The sequence below is a fragment of the Alexandromys fortis genome, unplaced genomic scaffold, assembly GCF_014885135.2.
Source record: "Alexandromys fortis isolate MF-2015 unplaced genomic scaffold, M_Fortis_MF-2015_v1.1 scaffold_253, whole genome shotgun sequence".
NCBI lineage: Eukaryota > Metazoa > Chordata > Mammalia > Rodentia > Cricetidae > Alexandromys > Alexandromys fortis.
Window position 1 is genome coordinate 1106314 of NW_026068124.1, and position 18371 is coordinate 1124684.

Below are 18371 nucleotides of genomic sequence, written 5' to 3' on the forward strand. Positions count from 1 at the left end.
CTGCCTAAGTTCTTCCCTATCAGGCCCAAAGCAGTTTCTTTATTCATTTAACCAGTGAAAGCAACATATGAACAGAAAAACTGAATGCTGTTACTTCATGGACTGGAGTCTTAGGTTAAATAAAAGGAGGAAAATGAGGCAGCCAGCCAGCACCAGCATTTATGATGATTGTGCGGGGATATGCGTACTTGAGTGCAGTGCATGCAGAGGTCAGAAGAAGGTGCTAAATCTCCTGGAACTGCAGTTGTATGCAGTTGTGAGCCACCCAGCTAAGGTGCTGAGTACTGAACTCAGGTTCTTCACAAGAACAGTACACTCTTAACTGTTTGGCCATCTCTGTAGCCCCTCTGGACTCTTTTTGACCCCCTGCTATTAGTATCTAATACTCTTTTGAGTGTCTGATATGAAGTATGTTCTGATATATCCATCTTGTGCTTTTGACTTCAGACCTAGAGGAAAACACTTTTATAGAAATTTGCTTTTTTTTTTTAGTGAGGAAATAAAAGTTCAGAAACACAAAATAGATTTGAGACTAGATTATTGCTTCTGAAGCCATCATTATTTTCAGATATTTGCTGATAGAATTAAGAAACTTAGGACTACAGAGTTCTCAAGTCATTGCTGCTTTGTTTCCATAAAAATGTCCAATAGTTTTACCACGATATATTTTACTATTTGTTTTGGGATAATTTTCTTATGCGATGTATGATTTTTCTTGCTCTTGTTCTTTTTTTTTGTTTTCTTCTTCCTTTCCTTCTCCTTCTCTTACCACTGTTAGAGTATATATATGTTAGAGAGTTATATGTATATATATATATGTATATATGTGTGTCTTTGTTAAATTTATCTTTCTTCTTGTGTTCTGTTCTCTTTGTTGGGATTTCTTCACTGAGGCTTTTCATTTGTTCTCTTTTGTCCAGTTTCTATATTTACTGTTTTCCCATTAAATCTCTTCATTTTATTTTTAATTTTACTTTTAAATACACACACACACACACACACATATATATTTACATGTATAAAATAAAGAAAACAAGACTACCTACTTGAGAGTGTGAAACATGGCAAAACTGGCCGCTGGGCAAGGAACTGCCCATGCATCGACCATTGACAAAATGCATGGTATACAGACAGGACAAGCAGGATACAAGAAAAAAGACTATCAAACCTTGCCAAGACAGGGTAAGACAGTTTTGAAAAATTTCTTGTCTCTGAAAATGGTCTGTCAGTTACTCTAGACCTTAGCCAAAGTTGGTAGCTCCAACATTGCTAATGAGACTTTGGGTGATTGCCCAGGTAGCCAGTTGTCTCTGTCATTTGTTGCACATTTTGGAAGTTGTTTGATTACACTTCTTGCTTACTCAAGTAATATTTATCTTCTTGTATCTTTGATGGGTTGAAGACTAGATAGTTGTAGTTACTTTCCTCTCTTGAGTTGGCCAAGTTATTTGTTATACAAGAATTAAACTCATTAGGATAAGATAATTATTGAAACATTTATCACATGTTTCTTGCTTGATATATTTGTTCTTATTGTATATAATTTTGTATTAGGCTTAGAACTCTTTTATTCAAACAAAAGTGGAAGCTGGGCGGTGGTGGCACATGCCTTTAATCCCAGCACTTGGAGGCAGAGGCAGGTGGATCTCTATGAGTTTGAGGCCAGCCTGGTCTACAAGAGCTAGTTCTAGGACAGGCTCCAAAGCTACAGAGAAACCCTGTCTCGAAAACCCCAAAACCAAACCAAAACAAAATAAAAACCAAAAGTGGGAGGTGTAGTAGGAATTCCTACCATCCATAGTCTTTAGGTTACCTGCCCATTTGGGCGTGGTCTCATTATACTCTTTATGCTGATATAAAGCATGCATTCGGTCTCCTTTCCCCCTGTGGGATTTGGTTGCTGTTCCCTGTTCCAGCAGAGGATTATGATGTGTGAGTCTATCCCTAAATAAATAACCGTCTATTATACTCATTTGGAACTAGTGTGGAATTTCTTTTAAAAGTCCTTCTTCAAACTAGCTCTTACAACATAAATTAACCCATATTTCTTATCTATGCTCTGTCACACGGCAGTACCTTTTTTCAGCACAGCATATTAATCTTGTTTCTCTCTGCATCTCTGGACAACTCCCCTGATTCTGCCTTTTTTCTTCCCTGCTCTTTTTTCCCCTGAAAGACCTACCTAACCTTTTGCTGCCCAGCTATTGGCCAGTCAGTGCTTTATTAACCAATGAGAGTAATACATACCTAAAGTATACAAATATTGTTTCATAGCCTTTCCCCCTTTTGTATAATTAAAAAAGGGTTTAAGTAACATAGTAAAATTATATACAACAAAATAGTTATCAAGTAAGAATTACATTTACAATGTCCAGTTCATTTGTATTTGGCAAATTCAGTTAAAATACTCTATTATCTATCTTATTTTTGTGAATCTAAAGTTTTATACCTAATTTACCTTGTATTGAACTAAGAAAAATTTCTAAGTTTAACTGTTTAGTCTTTAACTCCATCAAAGATCCTAGGAGATTGAAATATTACCTAATACTGGTGTGGAATTTTTCTAGCTTCTTTATGAGGGCATTTACTGCTATTATCTTTCCTCTTAATACTGCTTTCATTGTGTCCCTTAAATTTGGGTATGTTGTGTGGTTATTTTCACTGAATTTTAGGACGTCTTTATTTTCTCCCTTGACCCATCGATTCTTCAGGTGAGCATTGTTTAATTTCCATGTGTTTGTGGGCTTCTGAAATTAGTTTTGCTATTGAATACTAATTTTAATCCAATAAGTTACATGGGGTTATTCCAATTTTTTGTATCTGTTGAGGTTTGCTTTGTAACCTAGTATGTAGTCAATTTTTGAGAAGGTTCCATGAGGTTCTGAGAAGGAGGTATATTCTTTTATGTTTGGATGGATTGTTCTATAGATATCTGTTAAGTCCATTTGATTCATAACATCTGTTAGTTCACATATTTCTCTTTTAATTTTCTGTCTGATATACTTGTCCAGTGGTGAGAGTGGTGTGTTGAAGTCTCCCACTATTAGTGTGTGGGGTTTAATGTGTGATTTAAGCTTTAGAAGTGTTTCTTTCACATATGAGGGGGTCCTTGTATTTGGTGCATAGCTGTTCAGTATTGAGATTTCCCCTTGATGGATTTTTCCTATGACTATATGGAATGTCCTTCTTTGTCTCTTTTGATTGATTTTAGTTTGAAGCTTATTTTGCTAGTTATTAGGATAGCTACACCAGCTTCTTTCTAGGTTCATTTGATTTAAAAATTTTCCCCAATTCTTTACTCTGAGGCAATGTCTGTCTTTGAGGTTGAGGTATGTTTATTGTATGCAGCAGAAGGATGGATTTTGTTTTTAAATACAATCTGTTAGCCTGTGTCTTTTTATAGGTGAGTTGAGTACATTTATATAAAGGGGTATTAATGACCAGTGATTGCCAGCTCCTGTTATTTTAGTTTTTGTCGTTGGTGATGTTATTGTGTGGGTTTTTTTTCTCCTTTTTTGGGATTTGCTCCTCTGAGATCATCTATTGTCTGTGTTTTTTTGGAGTAACCAACGTCCCTGGGTTGTAGTTTTCCTTCTATTACTTTGTGCAGGGCTGGGTTTGTGGCTATAACTAGCTCTTACAAGTTAAATTAACCCATATTTCTTATCTATCCTCTGCCAAAATGTGGTACAATTTTCAGCATGGCATATTCTTCTTGTTCTCTCTTCATCTCCTAGTGACTCCCCTGGTTATTCTCTTCTTTCCTTCCCTGCCCCCACCCCCTTAAATTTCCTGCCACAAGTCTGACCTAATCTTTTGCTGCCCAGCTATTCATCAGTCAGTATTTTATTAACCAATGAGAGTAATATACACCCACGTACAAAAAGATTGTTCCATAGCATGCTCCATTAGCATCATGGTGAAATATGGCAGTGTGCAAGCAGACATGGTGCTGGACAAGGAGCTGAGAGTTTTATATCTTTATATGAAGATAGCACGACTTGATCTGAGATACTGGGTAAGAGCATATATGACACCTCAAAGCTCACCCTCACAGTGACACAATTCCTCCAACAAGACCACACCAACTCCAGCAAAGCCACACCTCCTAAGAGTGCCACACCCTTTGGAGACCTTTCTCTTTCAAACCACCACAGACCTTAAAAATCAACAAATAGAAATCAGAGCTTTATGCAGAGGAAAGGAGAAAATAAGTAGAAGAAACACAGACTCAACCACAGGAAGAAACGAGTGTTTTGTCTTCACAGCTGGGTAGGCTTACAGAAGTTATCACATAGGTACTTACAACCACATACTCTTACACGGAGAAAGACCAACATTTCCATCAAAGGAGTTTTCTCTTCAGTGTTTTGTACAGGGCAGCCTTCACCTCTTTGTTTCTCAGGCTGTAGATCAGGGGGTTGAGCATGGGGATCACCGTGGTGTAGAACACAGAAGCTACATTCTCCTGGGCCAGGGAACTAGCTGTGGAAGGCTTTAAGTACATGAAGGCAGTGGATCCATAGAACAAGCCCACAGCTGCAAAGTGGGAGCTGCAGGTGCTGAAGGCTTTGGACCTGCCCTCAGTGGAACTGATGCGCAGGATGCTCGACAGGATGAAGGCATAGGAAATTAGTACTGTTAAGCTTGTTGCTATAATATTGAACCCAGCTAAAAAGAAGACAGTCACCTCTACATCATAGGTACTAGAGCAGGAGAGCTTCATGAGGGGGAGGATGTCACAGAAGTAATGACTGATGAGGTCTTCACAATAGTGTAGCTTTAACATGAGGCCTGTCTCTATTGTTGAGCCAATGAATCCCATGGCATAAACAAAAGCCACCAGCATGGAGCAGAGGGCAGGAGACATGATGACGTTGTAAAGCAAGGGGTGGCAGATGGCCACGTAGCGGTCATAGGCCATCACAGTGAGCATGTAACACTCAGCAATGACGAAAACAAGGAAGAAGTAGAGCTGTGACATGCACCCATCATAGGAAATGAGGTTTCTTTTGGACACAAAGTTGATGAGCATTTTTGGGGTAATGACAGAGGAGTAGCAGAGATCCACAAATGACAAGTTGCTGAGGAAGAAGTACATGGGGGTGTGAAGCTGTGTGTTGAGTCCAATCAAGGTGATCATGCCCAGGTTTCCCAGCATGGTGACCGTGTAGATCCCCAGGAAGAGGAGGAAGAGGGGCAGCTGGAGCTCTGGCCTGTTAGTTAAGCCCCTGAGGATGAACTCTGTCACCGTGGAGTGATTTTCTGCAGCCATTGTGTCTGGACGGGAGTCCTGTGGGGTGGAAGAGAAGGAGCTTGTGAGGGACTCTTCTTGTCCCCCTCAGAGCAACTGGTTTTCTGCATTTGACAGCTGCTGAACAATCCTGATTATGTCAGATGCATCTTCTCCACACTGTTGCTTAGCTGTCAGAACTAGCCTAGGATTTCAGAGATCTTGAAGCTGAGAGTCTTAGGAGAGAGATCTGATTTTTTTTTTTTTTTTACTGGTTTTACAATTGTCTCAGAGCTGTGGTTCTGGACCAGCATTTACCTTCTTATAAAAATTATCTGGTTTCATTTTATAGTCATTAAATCAGAAAGATTATGTTGAAGGCCAGGAATATGTTTTAACAGTTTCTCTATGGATGTTTATGTTTCTCAACTTTGTAACTAATCAGTGGTCTTTTCATAGTTTGTAGCTGTCATATATGTAATTTCTTTTAATATTTATATATATGTGTTTTTGCCTGAATGTATATATGTGTATCATGTGCATGCAGGAGTCTGTGAAGGTCCAAAGAGGCATCAAATTCCCTGCAATTACAGACATTTGTGAGAGCCATGTTGGTATTGGAAATGGAACTTGTGCTCTGTGCAAGAGCGTTAAGTTCTCTTAACCACTGAGACATCTATCAAACCTCATCTACGCTTTTTCTAAATATTCAGTTAATGATTATACTAATATTCGAAGTAGGTGTCTTATGAGGATGACCTGGCATTTGTTCCTCTTTTACTGGTTGCAGGTCAAGATCTGTATCTGAGACACAATAATATCAGTTTAAAAGTAATTGAGAGAATATCACAGGACAAATCACATTTAAAAATATTCATTCAAAAGTTGAGTCAGATCACTCACACTTAGAATCCCAACACTCAGGAGGTGGAGGCAGGGGATTTGCTAGGAGTTTGAGTACAGCCTGGACTATACAGTAAAACTCTGTTTCATAAGACAAATAAACAATTAAAAATCTTCCTTAAATGCTTTCTTTCTATGAAAATAGGAGTTGGCATTTAATAGTCTCAGTGATTCAAAGGTCTTGAGGTTCTTAGGCTGTGGTCCTAGGCATTTCAATTCCAAGTGTCATCTGCTTTTTGTGTCCACCTGGAGTAGAGAACACTGATGCCTGGATTCTGTCCAGATGTTTGGAGCGCATAGCATTATTGTCAGTAAATGCTCCACAGGCAACTTATGGGTACACTAGTTTCAGAAAGCAATGACATCCTAATCATGGCATCCTCATACTTCTAAAGGCAAATACTGAGATTACAAATATGTCTATAGGGAGCATCCATCAATGTTGGCGGATACATTATTTCACAAATTCTCTCGTGTTGGAAAATGTATTTAAAAAAAAACTTAAAAAAATGTAGAGATCAATGTCATAAATCCTAAAAGTTCCCCGTTAAATATGTGTGGAGAAGGGTATGAGAAAATTGATGTACCAGAGAAACCTGAAGTTGAACTCACTCTGTTTTCTCTGGTTTCTTCCTTTGACTCTAATGTGAAGCTTTGGAGTGCTTACCTGCCCTCTCAGAAATGGGTGACTTGGGCAGGTTGTGTCCTCCAAGTCTTAGGATGTGCGTATAAGAGAAATGTTGGCTAGTAGTTTGTTATTTATTAGAAAACTGAAAGTTGAAAATTGAAGTTACTCAGTTTTTTTTTTTTTAATTGGAAGTAGACTACTTTAATTCCAGCTCTGGGGAGGCAAAGACAGGTGGATCTTTGTGAGTGCAAGGCCAACCTGGTCTATAGAGTGAGTTTCAGAACAGTCACAGAGAAACCTGTGTTGCACCCCCGCCTGAAAAATATTCATCTCTCATACAATACATCCAATCACAAGGAACACAAGAGTAAGTTAAAGGACTATGACTTCTGTTCTATTCTGTATTTTTTAAACACTCTTGCTTTCTGTATCTTCTCTTTGTGAATCAGTCATCATTTATTAAAATTAATTTATCAAATTTTGGAGCGATATGAAGGATATTGAAAAAAAATTGCACTTTTAAAAATCAAAGTGCCGTACATGCATTGTACTTATTAGAGATTCAGATGAACAATGACAAAAAAAGAAAAATACCAAAAAGGAAAAACATCACAAATATGTGTATATAATACGTAAAACCTGTACTACAGGATGGTGTGCTGGCCAGGAACGAGGCTGGAGATTTAAACACATAAACACACAGACAGAGGCACAGGGGACATGGGTCATCCTTAAAACAAGAATGCCAAGAATGGCAACTTTATTGTGCTTAGGGGTTAGCTTATATAAGGTTCTGGCCACGCCCCAGCTCTAGGGATCTTTCAGCTGCAGACCCATCAGAACCCACTCACCTGCCATCAGGGTCTCGTGCTCAGAGCTGCTGCAAGGCTAAGGAAAACAAGTTGTTTTGCTTGGAGCAGCTGCAAGCAGTTACACCAGCACAGGAAATTCAGTGTCTGGGGGTCCACAGTCCCCATCAGTAGTGAAGTTTCTTATTTAGAACATGGTATTAGTAGGAATCTTCTTGTATATTTGCATTACTTGCTATGGCAATGCATTATGATAAAATATTCCTTACATTCAAAGAGATCAGAACTTTTGAATGACCTCCCAGTCAGAGTTATAGCATCTGGAGGTCACTTAAGATTTAGGACTGTTATCCTACTGTGTACTCAGCCTGCTTCTTCAATCTGCTTAAGAGAACAATGTAGCAATCAGCCTTAGTTGCCTCCACAATCTAAGTTCATGCAAAGCTGTAATCTTTTATTCAAAGTTTTTAGTTCATATGATATATTATGATCGTGTTTTCCCCTCCCCCAGCTCCTCCTACCTTCCTACCTGCACAAATTTCCTCTCTCTCAAACAACAACTAACCAGAAACAAACATTAGACTGCCCAAACTCCAAAATCAAAACAAAGAAATCCCCAATAAGACAAAAAAAAATGCTTGAACAAAATGAAATAAAGCAAAAGCCCACTGAAACCCCCAGCAATATGGAGTTAGCTATAATTTTGAGTTATTCCTATTTCATGTTCCCTATGCAAGAGTAATGCATGTATGTTTCTGTATGTGCCATGATAATTGTGTGCTGGAAACAGAAAAGAGTCTGGAAACAACCTTATAAGATGCATATCCACCACAAATGTTGCAGACAGCACTTGAATATTACTTGATGAAATTAATGTTTGCTGACTCTGAGATTCTGTCTTACACCTGACAGAATGGCTAAGATCAGAGATACAAGTGACAGCTCCTACTGGAGAGGATGTGGAGTAAGGAGAACATTCCTCCATTGCTGGTGGGAGTACAAACTTGTACAGCCACTATGGAAATTAATATGTCAGTTTCTCAGAAAATTGGACATCAATCTACCTCAAAGACCTAGTTATACCATTCTTGGGCATAGACCCAAAGGATGCTCAATCATACCGTAAGGACATTTGCTCAACTATCTTCATAGCAGATTTATTTGTAATAGCCAGAACCTGGAAACAGCCAGATACTCCTCTACCAAGGAATAGATAAAGGAAACGTGGTACATTTACACAACAGAGTATTACTCAGCTGTTAAACAAACAATGACATCAGAAAATTTGCAGGCCAGTAGATGGAACTAGAAAAGATCACCCTGAGTGAGGTAACCCAGACCCAGAGAGACAACCATGGTATGTACTCATTTATAAGTGAATATTAGCTGTAAAGTAAAGGATAAACTATGTTACAATTCACAAACTCAGAAAACCTAGGTAACAAAAAGGTCTCCCTTGGAAGGGGAAATATACTAGATTTTGTGGGTAGACTGGGGGTAGGTGGGGATGGGAACAGAAGGGATCAGGTATAGACAGGGACAGTGCTGAGAGAGATGACTGAAAAAGAGGGGCATTTCAGGGTGAGGTAAAACCTGGTACAAGGGAAACTCCCAGGAATCTACAAGGATGACACCAGCTAAGACTCCTAGCAATAGTGGATATGTAGCCTGAACGGGCAAGATTTCCAGAGGAGGGATCGGATAACAAACCTAGCCACATAATCTTCAACCTAAAGTCTGTCCTGCTTACAGGATGTGATGAGATTGGTGCCTAGCCCAGTTGACACCAGAGAGATTTCATCTCTCACCTGATGGGAATAGGCAGAGAGCAACAGTCAAACATTAGGTGGAGCTTGGGGAATTCTACAGAGGAGGAGGAGGAAGGATTGTAGGAGCTGGAGCGGTCAAGGACACCACAGGAAAACCCACACAATCAAATAACTTGGGTTCGAGGGGCTCACAGAGACTGAACCAATAACAAGGGAGCCTGAGTCTAAGCTAGCCCCTCTACATATGTTACAGTTATGTAGCTTGTATGTGGGACTCCTAACAGTAGGAGAAAGAGTTGTCTCTAACTCTTTTACTGACTTTTGGGATTGTATTTCTCATACTGGGTCTCCTTGCCCAGCCTTAATAAATGGGGAGGAGCTTAGTTTTATTGCAACTTGATATGCTATGTTTTATTGCTATCCATGGGAGGCCTTCCCTTTCCTGAACAGAAATGGAGGAGGAGAGGATGGGCTGGGCAGAGGGGAGGTGTGGGAGAGGGGCTGGGAGGAGAGGAGGAGAGGAAACTGTGGATTGTTAAATAAATAAATAAATAAATAAATAAAAATTAAATGAATAAATAAATAACACAATGTTTGCTCTTTGGGTCAGTTGCAGTCAGAAAGGCAATCCCTTATAAAACTCTGTTGAAGACTTTTTAAAGTATCTCTCATTCCTTCCCCATGTGGCACTTTCTGTGTTGTTCAATAAAAGAGAGAGCAAAACCCTTTGTTAGCGACAGAACACAGACACAGACGCAGACACAGACTTGCAGGGACAGTTTTACTAGACAGTCTTCAGTCAGGCATAGATTCAGACTCATACAACAGACAGATGGTAGAAGACACAGGGAGAGCAAGGTATCTCAAATCTGGGCTCCCTTTTGGTTACTTTGGTTTCTTTCCTTAGTTTGACACCAATGCATTATTAGTGACTTCAAGTTTGTTATTAAGGTGTCAGATCTATGCAATATATGTCTAGAATAAAACAGTTTGTAAATCTTTGTATAGGATTTAAAAATTGTTTGATTCTTTCAATCTTGCATTTTTTTCATGTGTTAAGAACAAGTCTTTAAGCCTTTAGATTGTGGTTTGAAGACAAGAAAATCTCTGTTGCTAAATAAGCTTTTTGTTTGTTTGTTTTTGAGACAAGATTTCTCTGTGCAGCCCTGGCTGTCCTGAAACTTGCTCTGTAGACCCGGCTGGCCTCAGTCCCACAGAGATCTGCCTTCCAAGTACTGGGATTAAAGGCGTGTGCCACCACTGCCCAGCCTAAATGAGCTTTCTATGGTAAATTGTTACTGGTGGTAAATATAGCATTATGTCATTAAATATTGGAAGCATCTATGATCTTTTAAATATTTTATTTATTATTACTATAAAGTATTTTCTATATACAAGTGACTAAGAAAATCCTACATAGCCCCCTTGAATCAACGCCCTGATTCTAGAAGCAATATGAAATATAGAAAATTTACCATGGACAACCATTCTCCCAGATTAGATTGTATTGATCTATGAAGGACAGAGTGGACATCATTCTCTGAGTGCTATGAGAAAACCCCTGAATGGGAGCGTTTACACAGCCGGCGTTAAAGATCTCACTTCTGTAGTCTTCTAATGACATAAAGATAGAACCACATGCCGTATGTTTCCTGTGAGTTATACTCTTATGACTTTTATATTTACCAAGCCTGTAGAGGCTCAGGATTGTCATCAATGAGAACACAGCACACACAGAACGAGACACTTGGAGAAGGAAAACAAACATACAATCAGAAACATACTGTATATAAAAAAGATGAGATTATTGAAGAAAAATTTTTCTTTAGACGTTATACAGTGTGAAATAAATACCTTTGTGGAAGGGAAGTGACAGTCAGCTCTCCTGGAAATTTTAAGGGATGCCTTGATCTCAACAATTAACAAATGCTGAAAACAGATAGTATCTGTGATTTTAGGTCTAGTGCTAAATTTACCCAAAAGGCCTGGCACAGTTAGAAAAAGGAAGCCAACATGACTGGGGAGCTGGGGTCCTGCTTACATAGGCGTGTTCAGAAAAATCTCCTGGGAGGAAGCACATGGGGACCATGGTCCTCTCTAAAGGAACAATTAATTAATCTTGGCTGGTACCCGCTCTGTGCATTATGCTCCCTCCTCCCCTGTGTTAATTTCCCACTCTGAGGTAGAGGAATCTTGATGGAAAGTCAGAATGTAAATTGAGCACTGGGATAGTTTAGGACCATAAGCTATTTCACTGTTGTGATTATCACTACCATTATCACGGTCACCATCATCATGGTGTTCCCAGATACCTCATATCACTACTGCCAACATCGCCTCACGTCACCATGCCATGATGCTTTTTGCCTGTCACTACTAATTCGTTATACGTGATGTGGCACTGGCTAGTTTTGAAATAATTACCTGAAAGGCTTTTGAAAACAAACTCAAAAGATTTTACTAAAACAAACCGTTTCAGTAAAAGAAGGCTAAACTTGTAATGGTCAATCCTCCCTTGCCTGCTGATACCAGCAGAACTTGTTTTAGTTCTCAGCACTTGTGCTGGGTGGTTCATAGCTACTTGTATTATTATACCAGCTTCAGGGTATCTGACACCTTTTCTGAGATCTGTTGATGCCTGAACTCACATGTGCCTTATCTCACACACACACACACACACACACACACACACACACACACACACACACACACAAAATATATACGGCATCATGAGATCTGTGAAGACATTCATGTTGCAGAGTTTTAAACTGAAGTCTGTACTTGGTGATAATTGTAGATTATCTGTAGCCATGCCAAACAATATGGGGAGAGCCCATGTTGGACCGTCTCTGCTGTTTTACTGAATTTACCATCTTGCAAAACAATAGTACATTCTCCTATCCAGGATACTGACACAGTGACACAGTACACTGATTTCATTCTTTTTTTTTTTTCTTCCCTCTGAGACAGGGTTTCTCTGTGTAACAGTCGTGGTTGTTCTGAAACTTGCTCTGTAGACCAGGCTGGCCTTGAACTCACAGAGATCAGCCTGCCTCTGCCTCCCGAGTGCTGGGATTAAAGGCGTGTGCCACCACCTTCCCACTTACATCACCTTCATTTCTAATTTTCAGAACGATGATTTCATTTTCTGTTTTCATCATTCTGACCTGTTATTTCTCTTTAGTTTCATTAGAAACTCATAGTTGAAACACATTTTCTGTGGTGTGATCCATTACCGTAAGTCTGTTTTATTAATGTGCTTTTAATCTTTGCATTTGAATCCCTCTTCAGGTTCTTTTTGACTCAGCAAGAGCACTTTCTAATGCCTTCCTCGCTATCTGATGTGACAAGACATTGTATTTTTTTTTTATTTTCCATTCTTTGCACACCGGGGATCAACCATTTCTCTAAGAAACTTGCCTTCTTTTCTTTCAATGGTGAAATGATATTTTATGAGCATACACTTGATGCTGGAGGAACATGGTTTCAGGACCTGACAAACAGAGAAAAGGGAGCTCTCTCCCTTCACCCCTCTGCAATTTTCTTCCCCCTTTCTCCTTCTTTCCTTTTGCTTTCCTTCCTCTCTTCCTCCTTTCCTCCCACCCTCCCTCTCCCCTTCCTTATTTTCTCTCCTTCTTTTTCCTTTCCCTCTCCCTCCCTTCTGTACTTCCTCCTTTTTGAAATAATAACAATGATAATAATAATAATAATTTCCCATTAGCATCACCAGGCTATGTTTTATTGTCCATTCTGGGGTACAGCTCATGGGTAGGATGTTTCTTCTGTGTATTTTATTTCGATTTATTTACCCATGGAAAGTACTATTATGAATCATTGTTTTAAAGTATTTCTCTTTTGAGATTTCTACCCCATGTCAATTCGTTTTTTAATACTAACATTTGAATTATTTACTTATAAATCTCCATTTCAATGCTTTCTTATCAATTTGTATTTCTCCCAATGTTAACTGTTGTCTTTATTTTTCTGTTACTCCCTGTTTTGTTTTAATTTAAAATTTCTTCCCATATTCATAATAGTTTTTAAATGAGATCTATGCAATTTATGAGTTTTCCAAATTCTCACTTTTTTTATTCTTTCATACATTATTTAATTTTGCTTAGTGTTGACTCATTTTAAAGTAATACTATAATATTGTCTGTCTTTGAGCCCATGTTTATGCCTTCTTCTGCATCCTTCTAACTGTTTTATATCACACATGATGTATTTCTGATATAAACAATATATGGACTTTTCTTAACAAAGAAAACAAATGAAAGACCAAATTTTTAGTAACAGAACTGAGTTTTGTCTCCTCTGTTGCTGTGTTCCAGGGAGAAAGGGCTTTTTGTGGCTCATAGCTGAAGTCTCTCACAAGAGAAGCCAAGGTGGCCAGAGTTTGAGCCAGGTGATCACAACTGAAATCCAGACATCGATGAATGTATGCTGCAGCTCATACTTTTTCTCTTTATACAGTCCAATGTCCTAGTTAGACAGCGGTGCCATCCACAGTGGCCAAGTCTTCCCTCATTAATTAATGTAATCAAAGTCATTCCTCACAGACATGCTCAGAGAGCTTTCTCCCAGGCGATTCTAGATTCCATCAAGTTGACAATTAATATTAACCATCCACATCTTATCGACCTGACATCCAAGCACACCACTTTCAATGCCTAATTTTCTACCATTTATCTTTTATAGGCTCTTGATAACTTTATAATGTAAAACATACAGTCCAGTATGAAAAGTCCCTATAGCTACTAAAAGTTTCACCAGTATAAAGGTTAAAATTTCTTAATGTGAGCGCCAATAAAATAAAGAAAATTACATAACCAACATATAATGGCACAGAGTAAACATTCCTATTCCAAAATGAAAGAATCAGAGTACAGAAAGCAGTTGTGACTAAAACTAATCCAAAATTCTACAGGAAAACACCATCCTGTGTCTAGCATCATGATGGGATCTGCTGACCGCCAAAAGGTGTAGTCAACCCCAATCCTCCAGCCCTGCCACCTGCAGCAAGCAACCCTCTCATGTGTGTAAACTGTATACTTTCAGTCCTCTCTGATGAATATTCCATGGTCCTTGCACCTGAAATACCTCAGATTTTTCTACTTCTCACCTGTCTTTATCTTCACTGCTTCAAGCAGTGGCCTGCAGGGACTCCGACGATGCCAAATTTTCAGTTGCTTTCCATGGCACCTCCAATCTTGCATCTTTCATGCCTTCAAAACCACTCTCATGTGGATGCAACTGCTAATTTTGTCTGAAAACTTGAGGTGCAGCTTGTATTCTTCAGAGCACACTTTATCCATTTTGTTGCTTATCCAAGGGAAATAATTTTCTCAAGCAGTTACATTTGAGGAATAGTGATCATTCATTGGAGGGTTTCTTCCTTTAGATGAATTTGGGTTTCCAAACATGGAGCCTCTGCAAGGTGGAGTTTTGACCTGGGACACTTCTTATCGCTTCAGTGCAACGAAAGAGGTTTCTCTTAGTGGTGTCTATAACAGTTAGAGCCATTTTCTCACTAACAGTCTGAATACTCTCCTGTTTTTAAATTTCTTCTGCAAACAAATTACAATGACAATTTAAAATAGAATAATAATAATTTAAAAACAAAATATAATGGAAATTGTATTAAAGTTCAAACTCATTCAGTTTCTCGAGATATAGGCACCATGAAACCAGATTCTTGACCAAAATATTACACAAATGACCCCAGACAACTTTCTGATAGAATTCTTATTCTATTCTGAAGCCTCATGAGCCAGGCTCTCATTGTCTTTGTTTCTCTCAGCATCCTTCCAGTTCGTGGCCCATTAACCCTGGCTTCCAGCACTCAAGAATCTTTCTAATCCTAAGCTGCAAATATTTTCTGCCACAGAACAGTTTCAATGCCTGAGATAGACATGCTCAGGTTTATCCCAGCAACGGTTTCACATCTAAGAACCAGATTTTGGTCTTAGTTCATTTTCATTGCCATGCTAAAATACTCTGACCAAAGCAAATCAAAGGAGGAAGGGCTCATTCAGTTTTGTAGTGGAAGGACAGAGTTCATCGTGGTGGAAGACATCAGGAAATTGAAACAAATGGTGATACTGCTTTCATAATTGGAAATCAGAGAGTGAGAATCAGTTGTTGCTTTTTAGTAGTATTTGTCCATTGATGCAATCCAGGATCCTAGTCAGACAACGGAGCCATCCACTGTGGTTAGGTAGTTTCTGTTAGAGGTAGTTTCATAAAGATCTTCAAAATAAAACTATCTTTAAATACTACATCTTCAAGGAAATTAATCTGATTCATAAAGCAATTTATTATTACATCACTATCAAATCGATCATTTCCATGGAAAGAAAAATGCATTTATATTTTTAATAAATTAAGTAAAGACATGGTTAATGAGAAAGAATTTATTGTCTCCTCATGGAAGGTGTTCTGTTTAATGTGAGGGTACTGTTGTTGATGGGGGGTTGTTCTAAGTAGTATGGAGTCAATTCTATAGATGAGAAAATTTAAAAGTGAAAAGTCTAGTCAGGGAATAAACAGTGAATATCCAGCTCTGATGACAAAGACCTTTCTTTCCATGGAAACCATGGACATTCTGGCAAAATGTTCAATCTTTCACAGACTTTTTCTGCAAGACTTTATTTTGGTAAGTTATACTAAGTTGAAGCATGTTATTATGGAAACAGCCAATTCTACAGATTTGGATCTGGTTGTATTGGCTTGCATGGAACACAGAGTTCTCTTTTTCTGGTGTTGCCTGATTTGAAGATTAGCAATAATTAAACTGAATTTAAGTAAGTTGTGAAACTGATTAAGTCAATCAAATTCAGTGCCTCACTCTATCTAGGCTTGTGTTCTAACTCGGAGTTACAGTTTTGCTTCCACCTTCTCTTTTTGGCGTTAAGATTTCTCATTTTGAGGAAGCAGAGATGTTCTCTTGCCTTTAGTTATAGTTAGAGGAGATCAATAGTGGTAGAAATTGTACCTAAGGTAGGGGAAAGATCATGACAAAATGAGCAAAAAGCTACTTAGGTGAGAGTATCCCACGGTCTATTGATCCACATTCTATTTGGGCTAAAGAAGGTGAAGCTGATTTTCCCAGAATCACTTGCATCTATTAATCTAGAAGTAAATTAGATTCCATTAATTGAGTAAACTTGTGTGAGATTTGCTGGTATGTTATCTATGCTCTAGTGGATAGCCACACACTAAGGTGAGCATGGAGCATTAATTGGGCTCAGTTGGTTATTAAAAATAATAAAGGACATCAAAGTGGGGATACATATATTGAGGGTGATAGGAAAGAGTCGGAGAAAGGAGAGGGAATTGGCACAATCAATATATATTATATACATACGTGAAAATATCAGAGAATAAAAAATTTTAAATTGCTTACCGTTGGTCTCCTATAGAGGAGCTAGCTCCCAATTATATGAACAATGACCTTAAAATTGTATGTTCAGAGAAACAATAGAAGAAAAGATGAGAATGAGGAAAAAGAAATGAAGCATGTACCCAACTATGAAGAGTAGTGCTTGTTTCTTATCCACAGTTGGGTAGGCTTGCTGAGTGCATTTTCCAGGTGTTTGCAACCACATACTCTTACAAGGAGAAAGAACAACATTTCCATCAAAGGAGTTTTCTCCTCAGTGTTTTATCCAGGGCAGCCTTCACCTCTTTGTTTCTCAGGCTGTAGATCAGGGGGTTGAGCATGGGGATCACCGTGGTGTAGAACACAGAAGCTACATTCTCCTGGGCCAGGGAACTGGCTGTGGAAGGCTTTAAGTACATGAAGGCAGTGGATCCATAGAACAAGCCCACAGCTGCAAAGTGGGAGCTGCAGGTGCTGAAGGCTTTGGACCTGCCCTCAGTGGAGCTGATGCGCAGGATGCTCGACAGGATGAAGGCATAGGAAATTAGTACTGTTAAGCTTGTGACTACAATATCGAAACCAGCTAAAAAGAAGACAGCCATCTCTACATCATAGGTACTAGAGCAGGAGAGCTTCATGAGGGGGAGGATGTCACAGAAGTAATGACTGATGAGGTCTTCACAATAGTGTAGCTTTAACATGAGGCCTGTCTCTATTGTTGAGCCAATGAGTCCTATGGCGTAGACAAAAGCCACCAGCATGGAGCAGAGGGTAGGAGACATGATGATGTTGTAAAGCAAGGGGTGGCAGATGGCCACGTAGCGGTCATAGGCCATCACAGTGAGCATGTAACACTCAGCAATGACGAAAACAAGGAAGAAGTAGAGCTGTGACATGCACCCATCATAGGAAATGAGGTTTCTTTAGGACACAAAGTTGATGAGCATTTTTGGGGTAATGACAGAGGAGTAGCAGAGATCCACAAATGACAAGTTGCTGAGGAAGAAGTACATGGGGGTGTGAAGCTGTGTGTTGAGTCCAATCAAGGTGATCATGCCCAGGTTTCCTACCATGGTGACTGTGTAGATCCCCAGGAAGAGGAGGAAGAGGGGCAGCTGGAGCTCTGGCCTGTTAGTTAAGCCCCTGAGGATGAACTCTGTCACCGTGGAGTGATTTTCTGCAGCCATTGTGTCTGGGCGGGAGTCCTGTGGGGTGAAAGAGAAGGAGCTTGTGAGGGACTCTCCTTGCCCTGTTGGAGCAGCTGGTTTTCTGCATTTGACACTTGCTGAACTGTCCTGGTTATGGCCAATTTGTCTTCTCCACATCCTGCTTCTTGCTGACAGAAGGACCAGTCCCTAGGGTTTCAGAGGTCTTGACGTTTAGTACAAGGAAATGTTCTATACTTCTTACCTCTGTCCTGCCATATTTGATGGGCAGTTACATGTGTTGTAGAGTCAGCAAATGCTTCCTACTTAATTCAATTATTATTATTTTTAGAACATAATACTAAAACACTGCACTATTTATCACTAAAGTCAAATTAAGTATATTATATATACACAATACATATGTAACATTGAGCTATTTATTACTAATGTCAAATTATGTATATTTGATATACATCTACACATATAATATATTTGCCTTT

At 39.1% G+C, this 18371-nt stretch overlaps 2 protein-coding genes across 2 annotated transcripts; both read right to left on the minus strand.

Moving 5' to 3' along the window:
* Positions 1-4345: 4345 nt before the first annotated feature.
* Positions 4346-5275, minus strand: LOC126490625 (olfactory receptor 151-like). The gene has a single exon (XM_050125688.1). It carries the CDS (start codon positions 5273-5275, stop codon positions 4346-4348), a length of 930 nt encoding a protein of 309 aa, XP_049981645.1.
* An 11705-nt stretch (positions 5276-16980) lies between these two features.
* LOC126490624 (olfactory receptor 151-like) lies at positions 16981-17910 on the minus strand. Its single transcript, XM_050125687.1, is given in 1 exon segment — positions 16981-17910. A coding segment is annotated over 1 exon segment (930 nt).
* Positions 17911-18371: the final 461 nt, after the last annotated feature.